A 16956-nucleotide genomic window follows, 5' to 3' on the forward strand; every position below is an offset into this window, starting at 1 on the left:
GAAGGATAACAGCTGACATGGACATGATGACCAAAAGCTGCTTTGAATCTTGGTGGGGCGATCTTTCTTTGTACAGGTCAAATGTGAAATTAGTTCAAGAAATGTAAGATTATAAGTATGAATAAAAAATTATCTGAGAATAGGATAACTAAGAATGTTGTATTTTGTGTTTGGTTAATTTAATAGAAATGTAAGATTACAGTATTTGGTTAAAGAAATAAAAGATTATTATAATGTATATTTTATCAAATTGTCCTTATTATATATTTAATTTTTATTAAGTTGAATTCTACTATAATTAATTTATATATTTTCTTTAAAAATTTTAAATTTATAAAAATTATATAATTTTTTTATAAAATTAAAAAGATAAATAGGTTTAACAAAAATATAAAATTTTATTTTAACCCCTAAACTTCATATAAAATTTTAATTATAGATTTTTTTTTGTAAATCTATAATAGTTTAAGGATAAATTTGTTGGATAAACTTCGTAGAATTTTTATTATTCAACGACAGAAGAATGATATTTTTAAAGAAAAAAAAATTAAGGGCATTTTAATTCAAAACACCGGTAATCCAACAATACCTAAGGAAATGGAGGTAATCACATTCCCGATAATATACTCTAAAAATCAACTGTTGGTAATAAAAGATTACCGATAATAGGATTATTGGCCAACTAAACGGGGAATGAGGATTCTATTCCCCCGGTAATATCTTATGTCATGAAACAAACGACCCCTAATTGGTTCACGGAATGTAAGATTACCAGTGGGAATAAAAGATTACCAGGGAATAGGATTACTGGGAATGTTGTATTTTGTGTTTGGTTGGTTTAACAGGAATGTAAGATTACCGTGTTTAGTTAAAGGAATAAAATATTATTGGAATGTATATTTGACCAAATTGTCCTTATTATATATTTGTATAATATTACAAATCGTAAAATATTTATATATTTTCTTTAAAAAATTAAATTCATAATATTTATATAATTTTTTTTACAAAATTAAAAATATAAAAAAGGTTTAATAAAAGGGTAAAAAAAATTAACCCCTGAACTTCATATAAAATTTTAATTATAGATTTTTTTGTAAATATAAAATAATTTAAGGATAAATTTGTAATTTAACCTTCGTAAAATTTTTATTATTCAATGACAGAATAAGGATATTTTTGAAAAAAATAATAATAATTTAAGGACATTTTAGTCCAAAACGCTGGTAATGTTACAATACCTAAGGGAATGGAGGTAATGACATTCCCGATAATATACCACAAAAAATCTACTATTGGTAATAAAACATTACCGGGAATAAGATTCCCGACCAACCAAACATGGGAATGTGGGATTCACATCTCATGGAAATCCCACAATCCTTAAACCAATTTGGTTCAAGGATTGTGGGATGGGAATATCATATTCCCATGTTTGGTTGGTCGGGAATCTCATTCCTGATAATATTTTATTACCAATAGTAGATTTTTTGGGGTATATTACCGGGAATGTCATTACCTCCATTCCCTTAGGTATTGTAATATTACCGGCGTTTTGGACTAAAATGCCCTTAATTTTTTTATTTTTTTTCAAAAATATCATTCTTCTGTCATTGAATAATAAAAATTCTACGAAGGTTAAATTACAAATTTATCCTTAAATTATTTTAGCTTTACAAAAAAAAATCTATAATTAAAATTTTATATAAAGTTCAGGGGTTAAATTTTTTTTACCCTTTCATTAAACCTTTTTTATATTTTTAATTTTGTAAAAAAATTTATATAAATATTATGAATTTGATTTTTTAAAGAAAATATATAAATATTTTACAATTTGTAATATTATACAAATATATAATAAGGACAATTTGGTCAAATATACATTCCAATAATCTTTTATTCCTTTAACCAAACACGGTAATCTTACATTCCTGCTAAACCAACCAAACACAAAATACAACATTTCCAGTAATCCTATTCCTGGTAATCTTTTATTCCCACTGGTAATCTTACATTCCGTGAACCAAACGCACCCTAAGGGTTTATTTTTTACCTGATGTTTATAATATAAAATTTACTTTCAAAGGTAAAATATGTAGAAAATCTCTCAACTAAAAATATTTTTTGTAATGCTCTCTGATTGTGAAAAATTATAAATTTATTACTTGACTTAAAAATAATAAATCAATCAATTTTTCATTAAAAGAGGTGACCGTAGATGATATGTCAACTAATAAAATTGACATGATAACAAATTTAGTCTTTTTTTATATATTATTATAATATATAAATAGTTATATAGATGTATTTGATGATTTTTTCTCATTTCAATATTAATTCTTTGCATGACTTTTTTTTTAATATTTTTGGATAATTATAAAAATATCAATTATTTTTAAATTTTTTATTATTGACTTTTTTTAATTAGTCAGAAATAAATATAAATAATATTATTGACACCATCAAATAGGTTTGACGGGACTTAAATTTGAATGCATTGAATCAACTTATTACCTTGAATAGCAGTCCCATAAAATTAAGAATGGAATTTCATATTAAAAAAATCAAACAAAGAAACAACATAAGGATCATTAATATACTGGGAATTAATCTTTCAATATTTATTCATAAAGATTTTTCTCAGTTTTGTAACGCATTAAGCATTTATATGTATATATATATATTATCAAACACAGTGACCTGGTCTTTCTCTTTGTGTGAAAAGGAACCAGCTGAATTCCCTGCTTTTACGGTAACTTTCAACCCGTTTGAAATGGAGTTTTGGATAAGTTCAACTTTTAAAGCCTTGCCTTGAAACCATAGATTTAAATATCAGTATGCTACTATAATAAACCTTATTGTATAATACTAACAACCAATTGATCTATTGGGATAAGATATCTTAAGTAAAGTCAAGAGTTCGAATCTTGACGCTTACAAATAAACAAACTGGATTGAAAGAATCACTCTCGTCTCTGTATTATATATCCAATCTGAATTAATCGATCAACAGATCACGGATATCAATGATTAATTAAAAAAAAGCTTGCTATATAATTGAGTTTTCTATATAATTATAACGATCTATCTGAAGTTGTTATTACGTAACTATGATTTTCACAATTATCATAAATACAATTTAAATTCATGCTTAAAACTTGAAAGAGAGATGGGATTTAACTACGGTTAACTCTTAACTCTATTCTCTAGTTAACCCTACCACCACTGAACCCTTTAAATTGGACTCCTCCCCTGCTTCGTTTCTCATCAACTTTGAATGCTCCAATTCACTTCCCATTAGCCCCTTTTTTTATTTTCTTTAATTACCAGCTCTCTATAATTACCAGCTCTCTATATCTCTGGTATTATTTTATTTTTTTGCACGACATTAAATTTGGTTATAGAATGCTCAGTGGCTTACTCTGTTTCTTTATTGTCGTTTTCTTAGAGAGAAGATATGACGGCAAACGGAACCGGAGTGCCGATGCCGAGGAGTCCGTTGGCGAGGATTCTGACGGACAAGAAGGGAGACGGGATCTGTCACGATGGCAGTGGGAAATCCGTTAAGGCCCAGACAATCGACGAGCTTCACTCTTTGCAGAAGAAGAGATCTGCGCCAACTACGCCTCTGGAAGGGACCCAAGGTGCCTTCGCTACCTTGTCCGAGGAAGAACGCCAGAGGCAGCAGCTACAGTCCATCAGGTACACATGCAAGTGCAGCTCAGATTATTAAACAATAAACAAGAATTATCATCGTCCAAAAAGAATTACATGACGACTATCATAATAATAATAGTTGTTAGAACTGGACTCATCACTCACGAACACTTGCTGTGGGATGATCATACAGTGGAATTCCAATTTCCAAATAAAATTTCTCAATCTTTTTGCGTTTTGATGTGGGACGCACTGTTCGGTGTCATGAAACGAATGCGATATGCAGAAGCCTTTTACGTGCTTCCTTCCTCCGTTGCTTTGCCTCCAGAATCCTATGATCCAACACTATCCTTGTAGTTTGTAAAATTATATAGTCTCAACAAGGGTATATACGTCAGTTCGCATGACAAAAAAAACATAGTTGAGATTTTTTATCTGGCAGATAGTGATTAATGATGTTTTTTTAATTAAATTTTACACAGTGCATCTTTGGCGTCGCTGACGAGAGGGACGGGGCCAAAGCTGGTAAGAGGAGATCCAGCAGCGAAGAGTACTCAATCGGCTGCTAATGCGGTGCACCACCACCATGTGGAGGCGCCTACCATTAGCATCAGTGACAGTTCTTTGAAATTCACCCATGTCCTCTACAACCTCTCCCCTGCAGGTATAGCCTTTAACATCAACTGATCAAGTAACATAAAATTTATATGAATATCTGGGTATTGTATTGCAGAGTTGTACGAACAGGCTATAAAGTATGAGAAAGGGTCTTTTATAACTTCGTCTGGTGCATTAGCCACCCTGTCAGGAGCCAAGACCGGGCGTTCTCCCAGAGATAAGAGGGTCGTCATCGATGACACCACCAAAGATGAGCTTTGGTGGGGAAAGTAAGCGTGAATAATAGTTAATAGTAAAATTCATTTTATGTACAATTGTAGGAAGCTAAATTAACAATTGGGGGAATGGCTTGGTAGGGGATCACCCAACATTGAAATGGACGAGCATACCTTCATGGTGAACAGGGAAAGAGCTGTTGATTACTTGAATTCTCTAGACAAGGTGAATTTCACTTGGCCCTTAAATAACCACCAACCTATGCTCTATGCAGTATTTATTGATCAACATCTTAGATGAAATCGGGTTCCTCGTAATTGGTTGCTAATGATTTTCCAGATTTTTGTGAACGATCAATTCTTGAACTGGGATCCACAGAACAGAATTAAAGTACGGATTGTCTCTGCTAGAGCTTATCATTCACTGTTCATGCACAACATGTAAGTAAAAGCTAAGCCATTTTAAAATTATCTTTTATCTGCTGGTTTTGTTTGTGTTTCCACAGGTCTTAGCCTAGCCCAGATAAGTTTCTTTATCGACGCATGATGTTAATAATTATATGTATCATTTGTTTTGTTGAGCTTTATCATCCCAATATAATTCCATGGAGGAACTAAGAATAAAAAGACCGGTAAAAAAGCTTTAGTGTACAAATGGATAAATTGTGGGTGGGTGGCAGGTGTATCCGACCCACTCTTGAAGAGCTGGAGAATTTCGGTACTCCGGACTTCACTATATACAATGCGGGACAGTTCCCTTGTAATCGTTATACACACTACATGACATCCTCCACTAGCATAGACCTTAATCTTGCTAGGAGGGAAATGGTCATCCTCGGCACTCAATACGCTGGGGAAATGAAGAAGGGTCTTTTCGGTGTTATGCATTATCTCATGCCTAAGCGTCAAATTCTCTCTTTGCATTCTGGCTGTAATATGGGAAAAGATGGAGATGTTGCCCTCTTCTTTGGACTGTCAGGTATAGTATCATCGGATCGAGGTTGTCGGTGTGGTGTTAGTCCCCAAAATGAGTCGTGTCCCCTTTTTTTGTTCTTGGAGCCTTGAAAAAATTGTTTGGGAAAGGATTTATGTCCTTTGTATTTCCTTGGTTTTACATTTTTTCTGATGTGTTTACTTCAATATCATTGTTAATAGGTACCGGCAAGACTACTCTGTCTACTGATCACAACCGGTATCTGATTGGAGATGATGAGCACTGTTGGAGTGACAATGGTGTGTCAAACATTGAAGGTGGTTGCTATGCCAAGTGCATTGACCTTTCAAGGGAGAAGGAGCCTGATATCTGGAATGCAATTAAGTTTGGCACTGGTGAAAATTCTATATTCTCTCTGTCCTCTAAACAATTTTTAACCTCCATACAATCATAGTGCTCGGTTTCATCTTTATAAATTTCTGTTTCTGCAGTTTTGGAAAACATAGTGTTTGATGAATATACAAGAGAGGTTGATTATGGGACAAATCAGTTACAGGTACATATTATCAATATATACATTAGAAGAAAAGTAGAGAATAAATAAGGTTTCAGTGCCAAATTCGATGATGTCAACAGTGTGGTAGAGGAAGATAGAACAATATGCATTTGTTTCTAACATGATCTATCCTATGATTTTCTTGGCTTGCAGAGAATACACGAGCAGCCTACCCTATCGAATACATTCCCAATGCCAAGATACCATGCGTTGGACCGCACCCTAAGAATGTCATTCTCTTGGCATGCGATGCCTTTGGTGTCCTTCCGCCTGTGAGCAAGCTGAGCCTGGCACAAACCATGTACCATTTCATTAGTGGCTACACTGCCCTAGTATGTTTCCATGTCCAACTAAAAATGGTATCCAAGGCCTTTTTTTTACTTAATTTAATTGCCCATACAAGGTTTGGTTTGGGATTCTTGCATGTAGGTGGCTGGCACAGAAGATGGTATTAAGGATCCAACAGCAACATTCTCAGCTTGCTTTGGCGCAGCATTTATCATGTTGCATCCTACAAAGTATGCAGCCATGCTTGCTGAGAAAATGCAGAAGCACGGGGCAACGGGATGGCTTGTCAACACTGGCTGGTCTGGTGGAAGGTAACTGATTGTTATTACAAGCCCCCTTGTTCGGAATAACATTCAACACTTTTCCTGTAAATATTGAATCAATTACTATCGAGTTTTCGGCAGCTATGGCAATGGAGAGCGTATCAAATTATCATACACCCGAAAAATCATCGATGCCATTCACTCTGGTAGCCTCTTGAGTGCAACCTACGAGAGAACTGAGGTGTTTGGGCTAGAGATCCCCACCGCGATCGAGGGAGTGCCTTCAGAAATCTTGCATCCAGAGAACACTGTAAGCTATCCATTCTTCAACATTGCAGAGCTTAACGTTGTCCAACCTGATTCTTTATCAGGGTTTCTCGAATTATCGCTCGATTTTAATGTATTAGACTCTTGGATTGCAGTGGGGTGACAAGCAGGCGTACAATAACACATTGTTGAAACTGGCTGGTCTGTTTAAGAACAACTTTGAGACCTTCACTAATTACAAGATTGGCAAAGACAACAAGCTGACCGAAGAGATCCTAGCAGCCGGTCCAAACTTTAAGTAACCAGTGGCTGTGAGAATAAAACGACGGAACGTGAGAGAAATATGGGTTCTGTTTGTAACTTGAAAAGATGTAGTGATTTAAATTCATATGTAAAATTGTTACTTATTATGCAACTCCTTTGATAGTTGATACTTGATACTGAAAAAGTTCATTGTTAAATTACCTTTTGGTACTCCAAGTACGTACTGAGTTTTTGGACCGTTTAATGCCTACATTCCTATTGTACCAACGTGCAACGTCCCCAAAATTCTAATATTAAATTTCAGTTTATTTTTATATTAAATATTATTTTAATATCTAACAAACTAACACCAAGCGTTATTAATTCAAATAATAATATTATAAAAATGAAGTATGATATTCTATATTTCTGGTGAAGAAAAGTTAAATTTAAGATTTGGATTAAATTGTAAAGTTTGAAAACATGAATGTTAAAATAGAGGTGTTGAATTAATACGGATTGATTGGTGATTAATATAAAATTTAAAGTGTAGATTAAAATTTTATCAAAATTAGATTAAATATGATCCATTAAATAATTAATTGAATAACCGATTGGGTTTTATCAAAAAAATTATTGGATGTTGCTTGATTTTAGATGTGAAATTATGAGATGTGTATGAGAGGTTAGTGTTACACGAGAGATAGAGATAAAAACTATTATCATAGAGAATAATAGTAAGGAGGCTTGATCTTCACTCGAACAGAATGAGAAAAATAGAGTGTATCATTGTTGATTCTATATATTATTAAGTTATTTAAATGTGATTGCCAATTGAAGTTCAATTATGTGTCTTTAGAAAGAAATATGATAATGAATGACATGGTTCAAATATTGTGGAATTTATCGTTTAATGCTCAAACGTTTTAACACCCACTTGTTGAGATTAGGTTGCTGTTGTATGATAATACCCATGATTGCGGTGGTGATCGTGGTTGATGGCCACTTGATCTAATTTCTTGCTTTCTCTTCTTTTGTATTGAAAGAGGGGGAAATTATCCATTAAGCATTAAAATGATATTTTTGCCATCCTTCTTATTCGTGGGAAGCAAAGAAAGAAGAGAAGGTTTTCGTTTCTCCATGTTTGAGAGATGCTAAAGTTTACATTATTCGAATTATTATAACAATAATAATATCACTCAATCAGTAATCATTAACAAATTTAAATAATAATCCTAAAATTAATTGGAAATATGTAGTTTCATCGTCTATGGCACCAAGATTTATCCAAGCCCAATGAAAGGCCCATATTGAGCGTTTTAAAGCTTCGTGAGTTGCATATCATTGGGCTTTCTATACCATCTGTCCTCGAGCGTGCGAAAAAGAAGAGATCCACCTGGTGTCTTTAATGCTCTTTTTTGCATCTTCTGCAGGTTGTTTTTCTTGGCTCTTGTCACTTCCACAGGGTACAAACTACAACTGTTTACCTATGAAGTGACATCTGCGTAATAAGGTGTTGGTTGACGAACAGAGATTCTCGGCTGATTTAAGCTAAAAATGAAATGAAATACATAAAACGTGTGGCAGTAACCTTGAAAGATCTGGGGAAATCCAAGTATTGGATGCTAAAAGATGAATTCGTGAGTGATTTTTGGCTCATCATACAGAAAGGACAAGCATGCCTTTCTGTTACAGAGGCATGTTTTGATATATCATTATCTGTTGAAAAGAGAAGCTGTCAAAAACTAGTCCAGCATGCAAATCTAGGAAGAAACCAGACAAAGTGGTATTGAAGTTTCATTGTTTTACTTAATTCACTAGAGGGGGCAAAAGGTAACAAAACAAGGCCAGAAATGCTGTATGTGTTAACCTTGACGTCGAGCAATACTAGAAGACAAATCCGAGAAAACAGTGTTGTCTTTTTCATTGTCCATTTCCCACAACATTAATGACATTTGCCTAAGTTGAATACAGAGGCTGTGTTGATAATAATAGTTTGATGCAGGTTATGAATACCACTCAATGGAGATGCAGCTTTTGAGTTGGAATTCATTGGATAACAAACCCTACAGGTAATAAGCTTGGATATTCCAATTGTTAGTTTATATTACCAAAACAACATTATCCATTTTTCCCTCTGTTCATATACTTACAAATGCATGTTTTTTAAAGAAAAAAAATTGTAGAATGCATCGGAATTAATTAAAAATTATAATTTTTGGAATGTTAACATTATCCAATGTCGTGTCGTTTACACTACTCACATTCCTAGAAAAAAAATATTACGAGAAAAGAAAAAGAAATGAAGTAGGGTTTTGCCCTAGACAAAGAGAGATATTGTGGATGGTTATTTGGGGGGATTAGTAGAGGGTAAGCATATCACGTTGTTGAAAAAAATGTTAAATTAATAGACTTAACCTCTCTTATCGACAGGTTCATCAAGTTATTTTCAACATGATGACCCAACTTTCGGAATATGAATTAATTAGGAGTTAAAAAATCCAACTTTACAAATATGTTGAATCTCTTTAATCCACAAGGATAACATTTGCTACCTGTATCTGTTGAATTATTGAAATGCCCTTCCGATCACGTGGCTTTTGGTCACCTGAAAGGGACACAACCGAGAGATCAACTAAGGGGCCACCGCTTGTTTCCCCCACCGTATTATAATGTCCCTTTCCCTTGGCTTGTAAGGATTGTTTGGTCATTTTCCACCACTGAAAGCAAGTTCGCTTTTGTTTCATCTTGGTCCTTTATTTCTGACGTTTTTTTTTGCTCCACAGATTGAAAGTAGAGTTCCACGACCCGTTTCGGGAAATGCTCTGATTCGCACTTGATCTGACCCGGCCACGAGATCCAACTTTTTTTTTATAGCATTTTTTGTTAAGTTGCAGTCGCAGTCCTTCCTTGTTTTCAATTGAGTAACTTCGTCTAATTTTGTATGATAATTTTTTAATTTAACCCTTCCAATTCATGTTGCTTTCAATTAAGTCATCAACATGATTACTTATTATTATATTATTATTATTAGTTGTTGTTGCTATTATTATTGTTAACATATATTTTCTGTTTAAGGTTTCATTATCGTAAAAAGAAACGTGCATATTTATTTAAATGAACCATATTTTAATTTTAAATTTGAATTTTTATTTTTTTCGAATGAGATACCACAATTTTTTAATAAAAATTATTAATTTTAGGCATCGTGAGATTATTTTAATTTTCCTCACATGTACTCGATTTCAACAATTGCATATATTTTTTTAAATTCTCTTCACTTGACACCAATAGTTACCCCTTGTAACATGTAACATGCTATAAGTGTCGGGAAAATATAATATCAAAATGTATATATAATTGATCAAAATTCATATATAACACGTTACATAGTTATTTTTTAAAAAATACTAAAATTTCATTCTAACTAATTCCAACAGTTGCCTCATATAATATATATTATGTCATAGGTGTTAGTGGGGTGAGCAAAACTTGACTCAACTCGAAAAATTGATTTTTTTGACTCGTCGCGAATTGACTTCGAGTTGTAATTTTATAAACTCGGCTCGATTAAAAAAATTAAGTTCAAATTGAGTTGTAAAATACAATTAGAATAACTCTAATTTTTTAGTAATTAGTAGATTGATTTTCAAGTTTGAGACTTTGTATAGTATATGTAAATCACATATGAAAAAAATACGAAAAAAATATATGTATTGTATATTATTATAAAATATCATTTATATTAAAATAAATTAATGTCATAATAGTGTAAAAATTTACAATTGAATTTAAATAAAAACTCGAAAATTTCACTAGACTCGAATTTTATAAACTCGAATCGAAAAAATTTCAAGTAAACTCTGAGTTATAAAATATGTCTCGTCAACTCGAATAACTCGAGAATTTTTGACACGAATCGACTCGATTGAACGCTCACCCCTAGATGTCAGGAAAACATAGTACCAAATTTCTTTCAATGTATGCATAAAAAAGGTTATTTATTTAATAAATATCTAATACAAGAATGAAGATGAAAGTTTAACTAGAAATAAATGAAGATCATAGTGACAAAAGAAATAGAAACATTATAAAATTAAAATTATTAGTATATCTATAAATAACAATAAATAAAGATGATTTAATTTTGGCGTATAACATAGAGGAGACCAAAGATTACTAGTTGATGAAATTAAACGATGTAGGGTTTAGAAAAGGTCAACAGCCGTAGCTCATATGTTGGGCGATTGCATCTACTACAAGTACAAAAACTGGTCTACGAGTACTGCCAAATTTTGTATACTCTACATTAATGCCACAACTACAGAACCATTATGATGAAACAAAAATACATACAAAACCAACACATGGAACAATCCCATCTTTCATTCCCTCTAGATTTTCATAACATAAATTATAGACATTCAAAAGAGCTTCTCATTTGTCCAAATTTGGATGTATATATTCAATTCAATTACTAAATACTTTTATATTATTGTATTTATGTTTGTCCCAATAATTCATATATTGTATTTTGTTTTTATGTTTTTGATTGACATTTATATTTAAAATGTTATATATTATGATAAATCTACTATGTAAAATAATGTTTAAAATAATTTGTGTATAAAATAATACCTTATATTATTATTTTTATTAATATCAGAATAATATCTAAAGTTATCACGTCGATTTTCCTTTCTATTTTTTTTATTTGAGCTATTTATGTGTATTTCGGCAACATCAACCCAATAATCTAAGCTGGTAAATTATTTAGCCCAATAATGTGAATCGAAAATTATTTTGAGATCTACATCTTTTGTTATAGTTCACAAAATAATCGTCACGTCGGAGTGACGAGTTTTATAAAATATTTTAAAAAATTAAAACTCGTCACGTCGACGTGATAAGTTTTATACAAATTTATTTCATATCATATGACTAGTTATAATTTTTAATATATTTTATAAAACTGGTCACGCCGATGTAATGAGTTGCACAAACACTGTAACAAATGTTATAGATCCCAAAATAATTTTCAATCGTCTTATTGAACTAAAATTTACCCGCTTGAATTATTAGGCTGATTTTACTGTACATTTCATATCTTTCTCTAATAAGATGATGATATATGTTACTATTCTATCCTACTAATAGAATTATCATCTATGTTCTTAATATTTTTAGTTTGAACTTGTTATGTGCATTTTATATATTTTTTTAATTCTTCTAATAAAATAATGACATTTGTCATCACAATAATAGAATAATCATTTATGTTATCACATTATTAAAATTATAATTCAAGAATTGCCCATCTAGCTCAGTTGGTAGAGCGCAAGGCTTTTAATCTTGTGGTCGTGGGATCGAGTCCCACTGAGGTTAATTCATAACGGAGGTCTTCCACGGAAGCTGCTCTCAACCTGGCGTTGAGGGTAGCCTACTACCCTACTTCCCCCTTATCCTATTACATATGAGAATATGCAGTTAATTTTAAAATTATAACTTAGTAGTAGAAATATTTAAATGAAATATAATCAGTATACATTTAAAAAAAATAATTTCTTAAATATCCTAAGGTTACAACACTGTAGAGTTTATTGTAAATCTCAAATTAAATTTTCTAAAATCCTAATTTCCCCAATTCCTTTTTGGCGCCAATATTATTTTCCTACATTTGCCAGTGTTCAGTGATATAAATATTAAAAATGAATACAATTAATATATTAAAAAACATATTTTTAAAAAAATCTAAATTTAAAAATGAATGAAACCTTTTTGTAATTCTGAAAAATCTTTATTTTCTTCTTCAAAAGAACTAATTTACCCACGACCAAACAAATAAAATCACACTTCTCCTCATCGTCTTTCCCTTCCCTCCATTTTCTCCCAAATCCATTTCGGGAAAAGAAAAGAAGCAACAATGAGGTGGCTCCTCCTCATCCTCCTCACCCTTCTTCTCCGACACATTTCCCGTTCCTTCGCCGGACGAGCTGTCTCGGAGTTTCAGGCGCTCCTGACTGTTAAATCCTCTATTACCGACGACCCTCAATCTTTTCTCTCTAATTGGAATGAAACTACTCCGCTTTGCTCATTCACCGGCGTTACGTGCGACTTCTTCGGTCTTCATGTTATAGCTATCGACCTAAGTTACTTAAACTTGTCTGGAACTCTTTCTCCGTCGCTTTCCCGCCTCCGTTTCCTCCAAAACTTTTCTGCCGCCGCCAACCAACTTTCCGGTCCGATTCCGACGGAAATGTCTGCCCTATCCGCTCTTCGTTATCTCAACCTTTCCAACAATATTTTCAATGGTTCTTTCCCCACCCAACTTTCCCAACTCAAAAGCCTCGAAGTCCTCGATTTGTACAACAACAACATGACGGGAGACTTGCCGGTTTTCGTCACGGAACTACCTAATTTGCGCCACTTGCATTTGGGGGGAAACTTTTTCAGCGGTCAGATCCCGTCGAGTTACGGCCGTTGGGAGCATCTTGAATATTTAGCTGTTTCTGGTAACGAACTCGGCGGTAGAATCCCACCGGACATCGGTAACTTAAAAAAGTTGCAGCAGTTGTACATAGGCTACTACAACACTTTTGAAGGTGGTTTGCCGCCAGAGATTGGAAACTTGTTGGAACTTGTTCGTTTCGATGCTGCTAACTGCATGTTATCCGGCGAAATACCACCGGAAATTGGCAAGTTGCAGAAGCTCGATACGTTGTTTCTCCAAGTCAACGCACTCTCTGGTTCCTTGACTCCCGAGCTGGGAACCTTGAAAAGCTTGAAATCCATGGATTTATCGAACAATATGCTGGCCGGAGAGATTCCAGAGAGTTTCGCAGACCTCAAGAACTTGACTCTTCTTAATCTTTTCAGAAACAAACTTCACGGACAGATTCCTGAGTTCATAGGTGAATTGCCCGAGTTGGAGGTTTTACAGTTATGGGAAAATAACTTCACGGGAAGTATCCCTCAGAGGTTGGGAAGTAATAGAAAACTTCAGCTTCTCGACCTTTCCTCGAATAAGCTAACGGGGACTTTGCCGCCCGATATGTGTTCTGGCAACACTTTACATACGTTAATCACTTTGGGGAATTTCTTGTTTGGTTCAATCCCAGAATCGTTGGGAAAATGTGAGTCGCTCAGTCGGATTCGAATGGGAGAAAATTTCCTCAACGGATCAATCCCAAAAGGCCTATTTGGGTTACCTAAGCTTACTCAAGTTGAGCTGCAAGATAACTATTTAACCGGGGAGTTTCCAGTTACTGATTCTTCCATTTCGGTGAATCTTGGGCAAATTAGTTTATCAAACAATCAGCTTTCGGGGCCGTTACCAGCTAGTGTCGGTAACTTTTCTGGCGTTCAGAAGCTTCTTCTTGATGGAAACAAGTTTTCGGGTCGAATCCCAGCTGAGATTGGCAACATACAACAACTTTCAAAGATGGATTTTAGTAACAATAAGTTTTCAGGCCCAGTTGCTCCGGAAATTAGTAAGTGCAAGCTGTTAACGTTTGTTGATCTTAGCCGAAACGAGCTTTCCGGTGAGATTCCAACTGAAGTTACAGGTATGCGGATATTAAACTACCTGAATCTATCAAGAAATCATCTTATTGGTAGCATTCCTTCACCAATATCCACAATGCAAAGTTTAACTTCAGTTGATTTCTCATATAACAATCTTTCCGGTCTGGTTCCAAGCACTGGTCAGTTTAGCTACTTCAACTACACTTCATTTTTGGGAAACACTGGACTTTGTGGCCCTTATTTGGGGCCTTGTAAAGATGGGGTTGCTAAAGGAACCCATCAAGGTCATGTTAAAGGTGGACTCTCTGCTTCTTTGAAGCTTTTGCTTGTCATCGGGTTACTTGTCTGCTTGATATTGTTTGCAGTTGCGGCTATAATTAAAGCAAGATCCTTGAAAAAGGCAAGTGACTCTCGGGCTTGGAAGTTAACTGCTTTCCAACGCTTGGATTTTACATGTGATGATGTTTTGGACTGTCTGGAAGAAGATAACATTATTGGCAAAGGAGGTGCTGGGATTGTTTACAAGGGAGTTATGCCTAATGGTAATCAGGTTGCTGTTAAAAGGCTACCAGCAATGAGCCGAGGGTCTTCTCGTGATCATGGATTCAATGCTGAAATACAGACGCTGGGCAAGATCAGACACAGACACATCGTAAGATTGTTGGGTTTTTGCTCGAATCATGAGACAAATCTTTTGGTCTATGAGTACATGCCCAATGGAAGTTTGGGAGAAGCTCTTCATGGGAAGAAAGGGGGTCATTTGCATTGGGATACGAGATACAAGATTGCAGTTGAGGCTGCTAAGGGACTTTGCTACCTTCATCATGATTGTTCCCCTTTGATAGTTCATCGAGATGTGAAATCTAACAACATCTTACTTGACTCGGATTTTGAAGCACATGTTGCTGATTTTGGTCTTGCCAAATTCCTGCAAGATTCGGGCACATCTGAATGCATGTCTGCTATAGCTGGTTCATACGGATACATTGCTCCAGGTATACATCAACCTCTGTACTTAATGAACTATCATTTATTATTCCTGCAAGAATTTGATGTTTCTTGAACAAGCTTCTTTGACTCGTTATGATCCGGCTAATATCATGCATTTATTTAGCTACCTACAAGTTTCCTGTGTACTTTGATCTGTCTTGGTGAATCTTTTTAGTTAATGTTTTATTCATTTCAATCAGTATAGGTAATTTTGATTGTGCATCAACTTAGTTAAGTTTGATTCATTAAAGTTCATATTTTGACTTGTTTCTAAAATTGACTGAGAATTTCATTATCCTGTACCTTTTGCAGAGTATGCTTACACGCTGAAGGTGGATGAGAAGAGTGATGTGTATAGCTTTGGTGTAGTCCTTTTAGAACTTGTTAGTGGAAGAAAACCTGTAGGTGAATTCGGAGACGGTGTGGACATTGTTCAATGGGTTCGAAAAACAACAGATTCAAACAAGGAAGGAGTGCTCAAGATCCTCGACAGGAGACTCCCATCGGTTCCCCTCCATGAGGTGATGCACGTATTCTACGTCGCGATGCTCTGTGTCGAAGAACAGGCTGTAGAGAGGCCAACAATGAGGGAAGTGGTTCAGATTCTAACAGAAGCCCTGAAACCACCAAACTCAAAGCAAGGAGACTACACAATAACAGAGTCCTCGCGTTCACCAGCCTCAACTTTAGAGTCTCCTAATAATGTCACAACAAAGAACCCAACACCACAATCACCAACACCTGATCTTCTTAGCATATAAAGCACCTTTTTATTGTTCTGGATTGATTGGCTTGTGCTCTAAAGTCCATGAATTATGCTAGTTTACTACTTTGTGTTGTTTTAATTTTATCTTTTTTTTTTTTGGGGGGGGGGGGGGTTACCCTAACTTTAAGGTGTTCATTTTATGAATTTTCTTCATTTTATTGTACAGTAGGATTGGTGGGGGTATTTATTTCCTTGTAAAACTGTCTTCATCAAGATGTACTACTGGCTGCTTATCTTTTTATTATTGCAGAGTTATTTGGGGATGAAGAGAAAAATATGATTAGGGTTCATAAATAGTAATCATAATTGATTTTTGAGAGGGCACGTAAACATAGATGAAGTGTGCAATAGGCTTTCTGAGTTGGTTTTCTGGGTGGAGAGGAAAGTCACTGAAAAACTGAGTTGGTTTTCTGAGTCTAATCTCGCCATTAATAGGGTTTTGCCTACTAGAGGGATCATAACTTTGAGGGTGTGTATGGTTCACAGAATGTAAGATTACTAATGGAATAAAATATTACCAGAAAATAAGATTACTAAGAATGTTACATTACTGTGTTTGGTTGGTTTGGCAGGAATGTAAGATTACATTGTTTGGTTGAAAGAATAAAAGATTATTGAAATGTATATTTTACCAA

At 34.2% G+C, this 16956-nt stretch overlaps 1 protein-coding gene and 1 pseudogene across 1 annotated transcript; both read left to right on the plus strand.

The window, feature by feature from the left end:
* The first annotated feature begins 3275 nt into the window (after window positions 1-3275).
* On the plus strand, window positions 3276-7233 carry LOC120125655 (annotated as a pseudogene).
* A 5681-nt stretch (window positions 7234-12914) lies between these two features.
* LOC120125636 (leucine-rich repeat receptor-like serine/threonine-protein kinase BAM1) lies at window positions 12915-16562 on the plus strand. The gene is made up of 2 exons (XM_039144017.1): window positions 12915-15560; window positions 15868-16562. Exons 1-2 carry the CDS (start codon window positions 12965-12967, stop codon window positions 16314-16316), a joined length of 3045 nt encoding a protein of 1014 aa, XP_038999948.1. The 5' UTR covers window positions 12915-12964; the 3' UTR covers window positions 16317-16562.
* Window positions 16563-16956: the final 394 nt, after the last annotated feature.

This window comes from Hibiscus syriacus, unplaced genomic scaffold, assembly GCF_006381635.1.
Source record: "Hibiscus syriacus cultivar Baekdansim isolate YM2019G1 unplaced genomic scaffold, ASM638163v2 tig00110435_pilon, whole genome shotgun sequence".
NCBI classification, from domain to species: Eukaryota; Viridiplantae; Streptophyta; class Magnoliopsida; order Malvales; family Malvaceae; genus Hibiscus; species Hibiscus syriacus.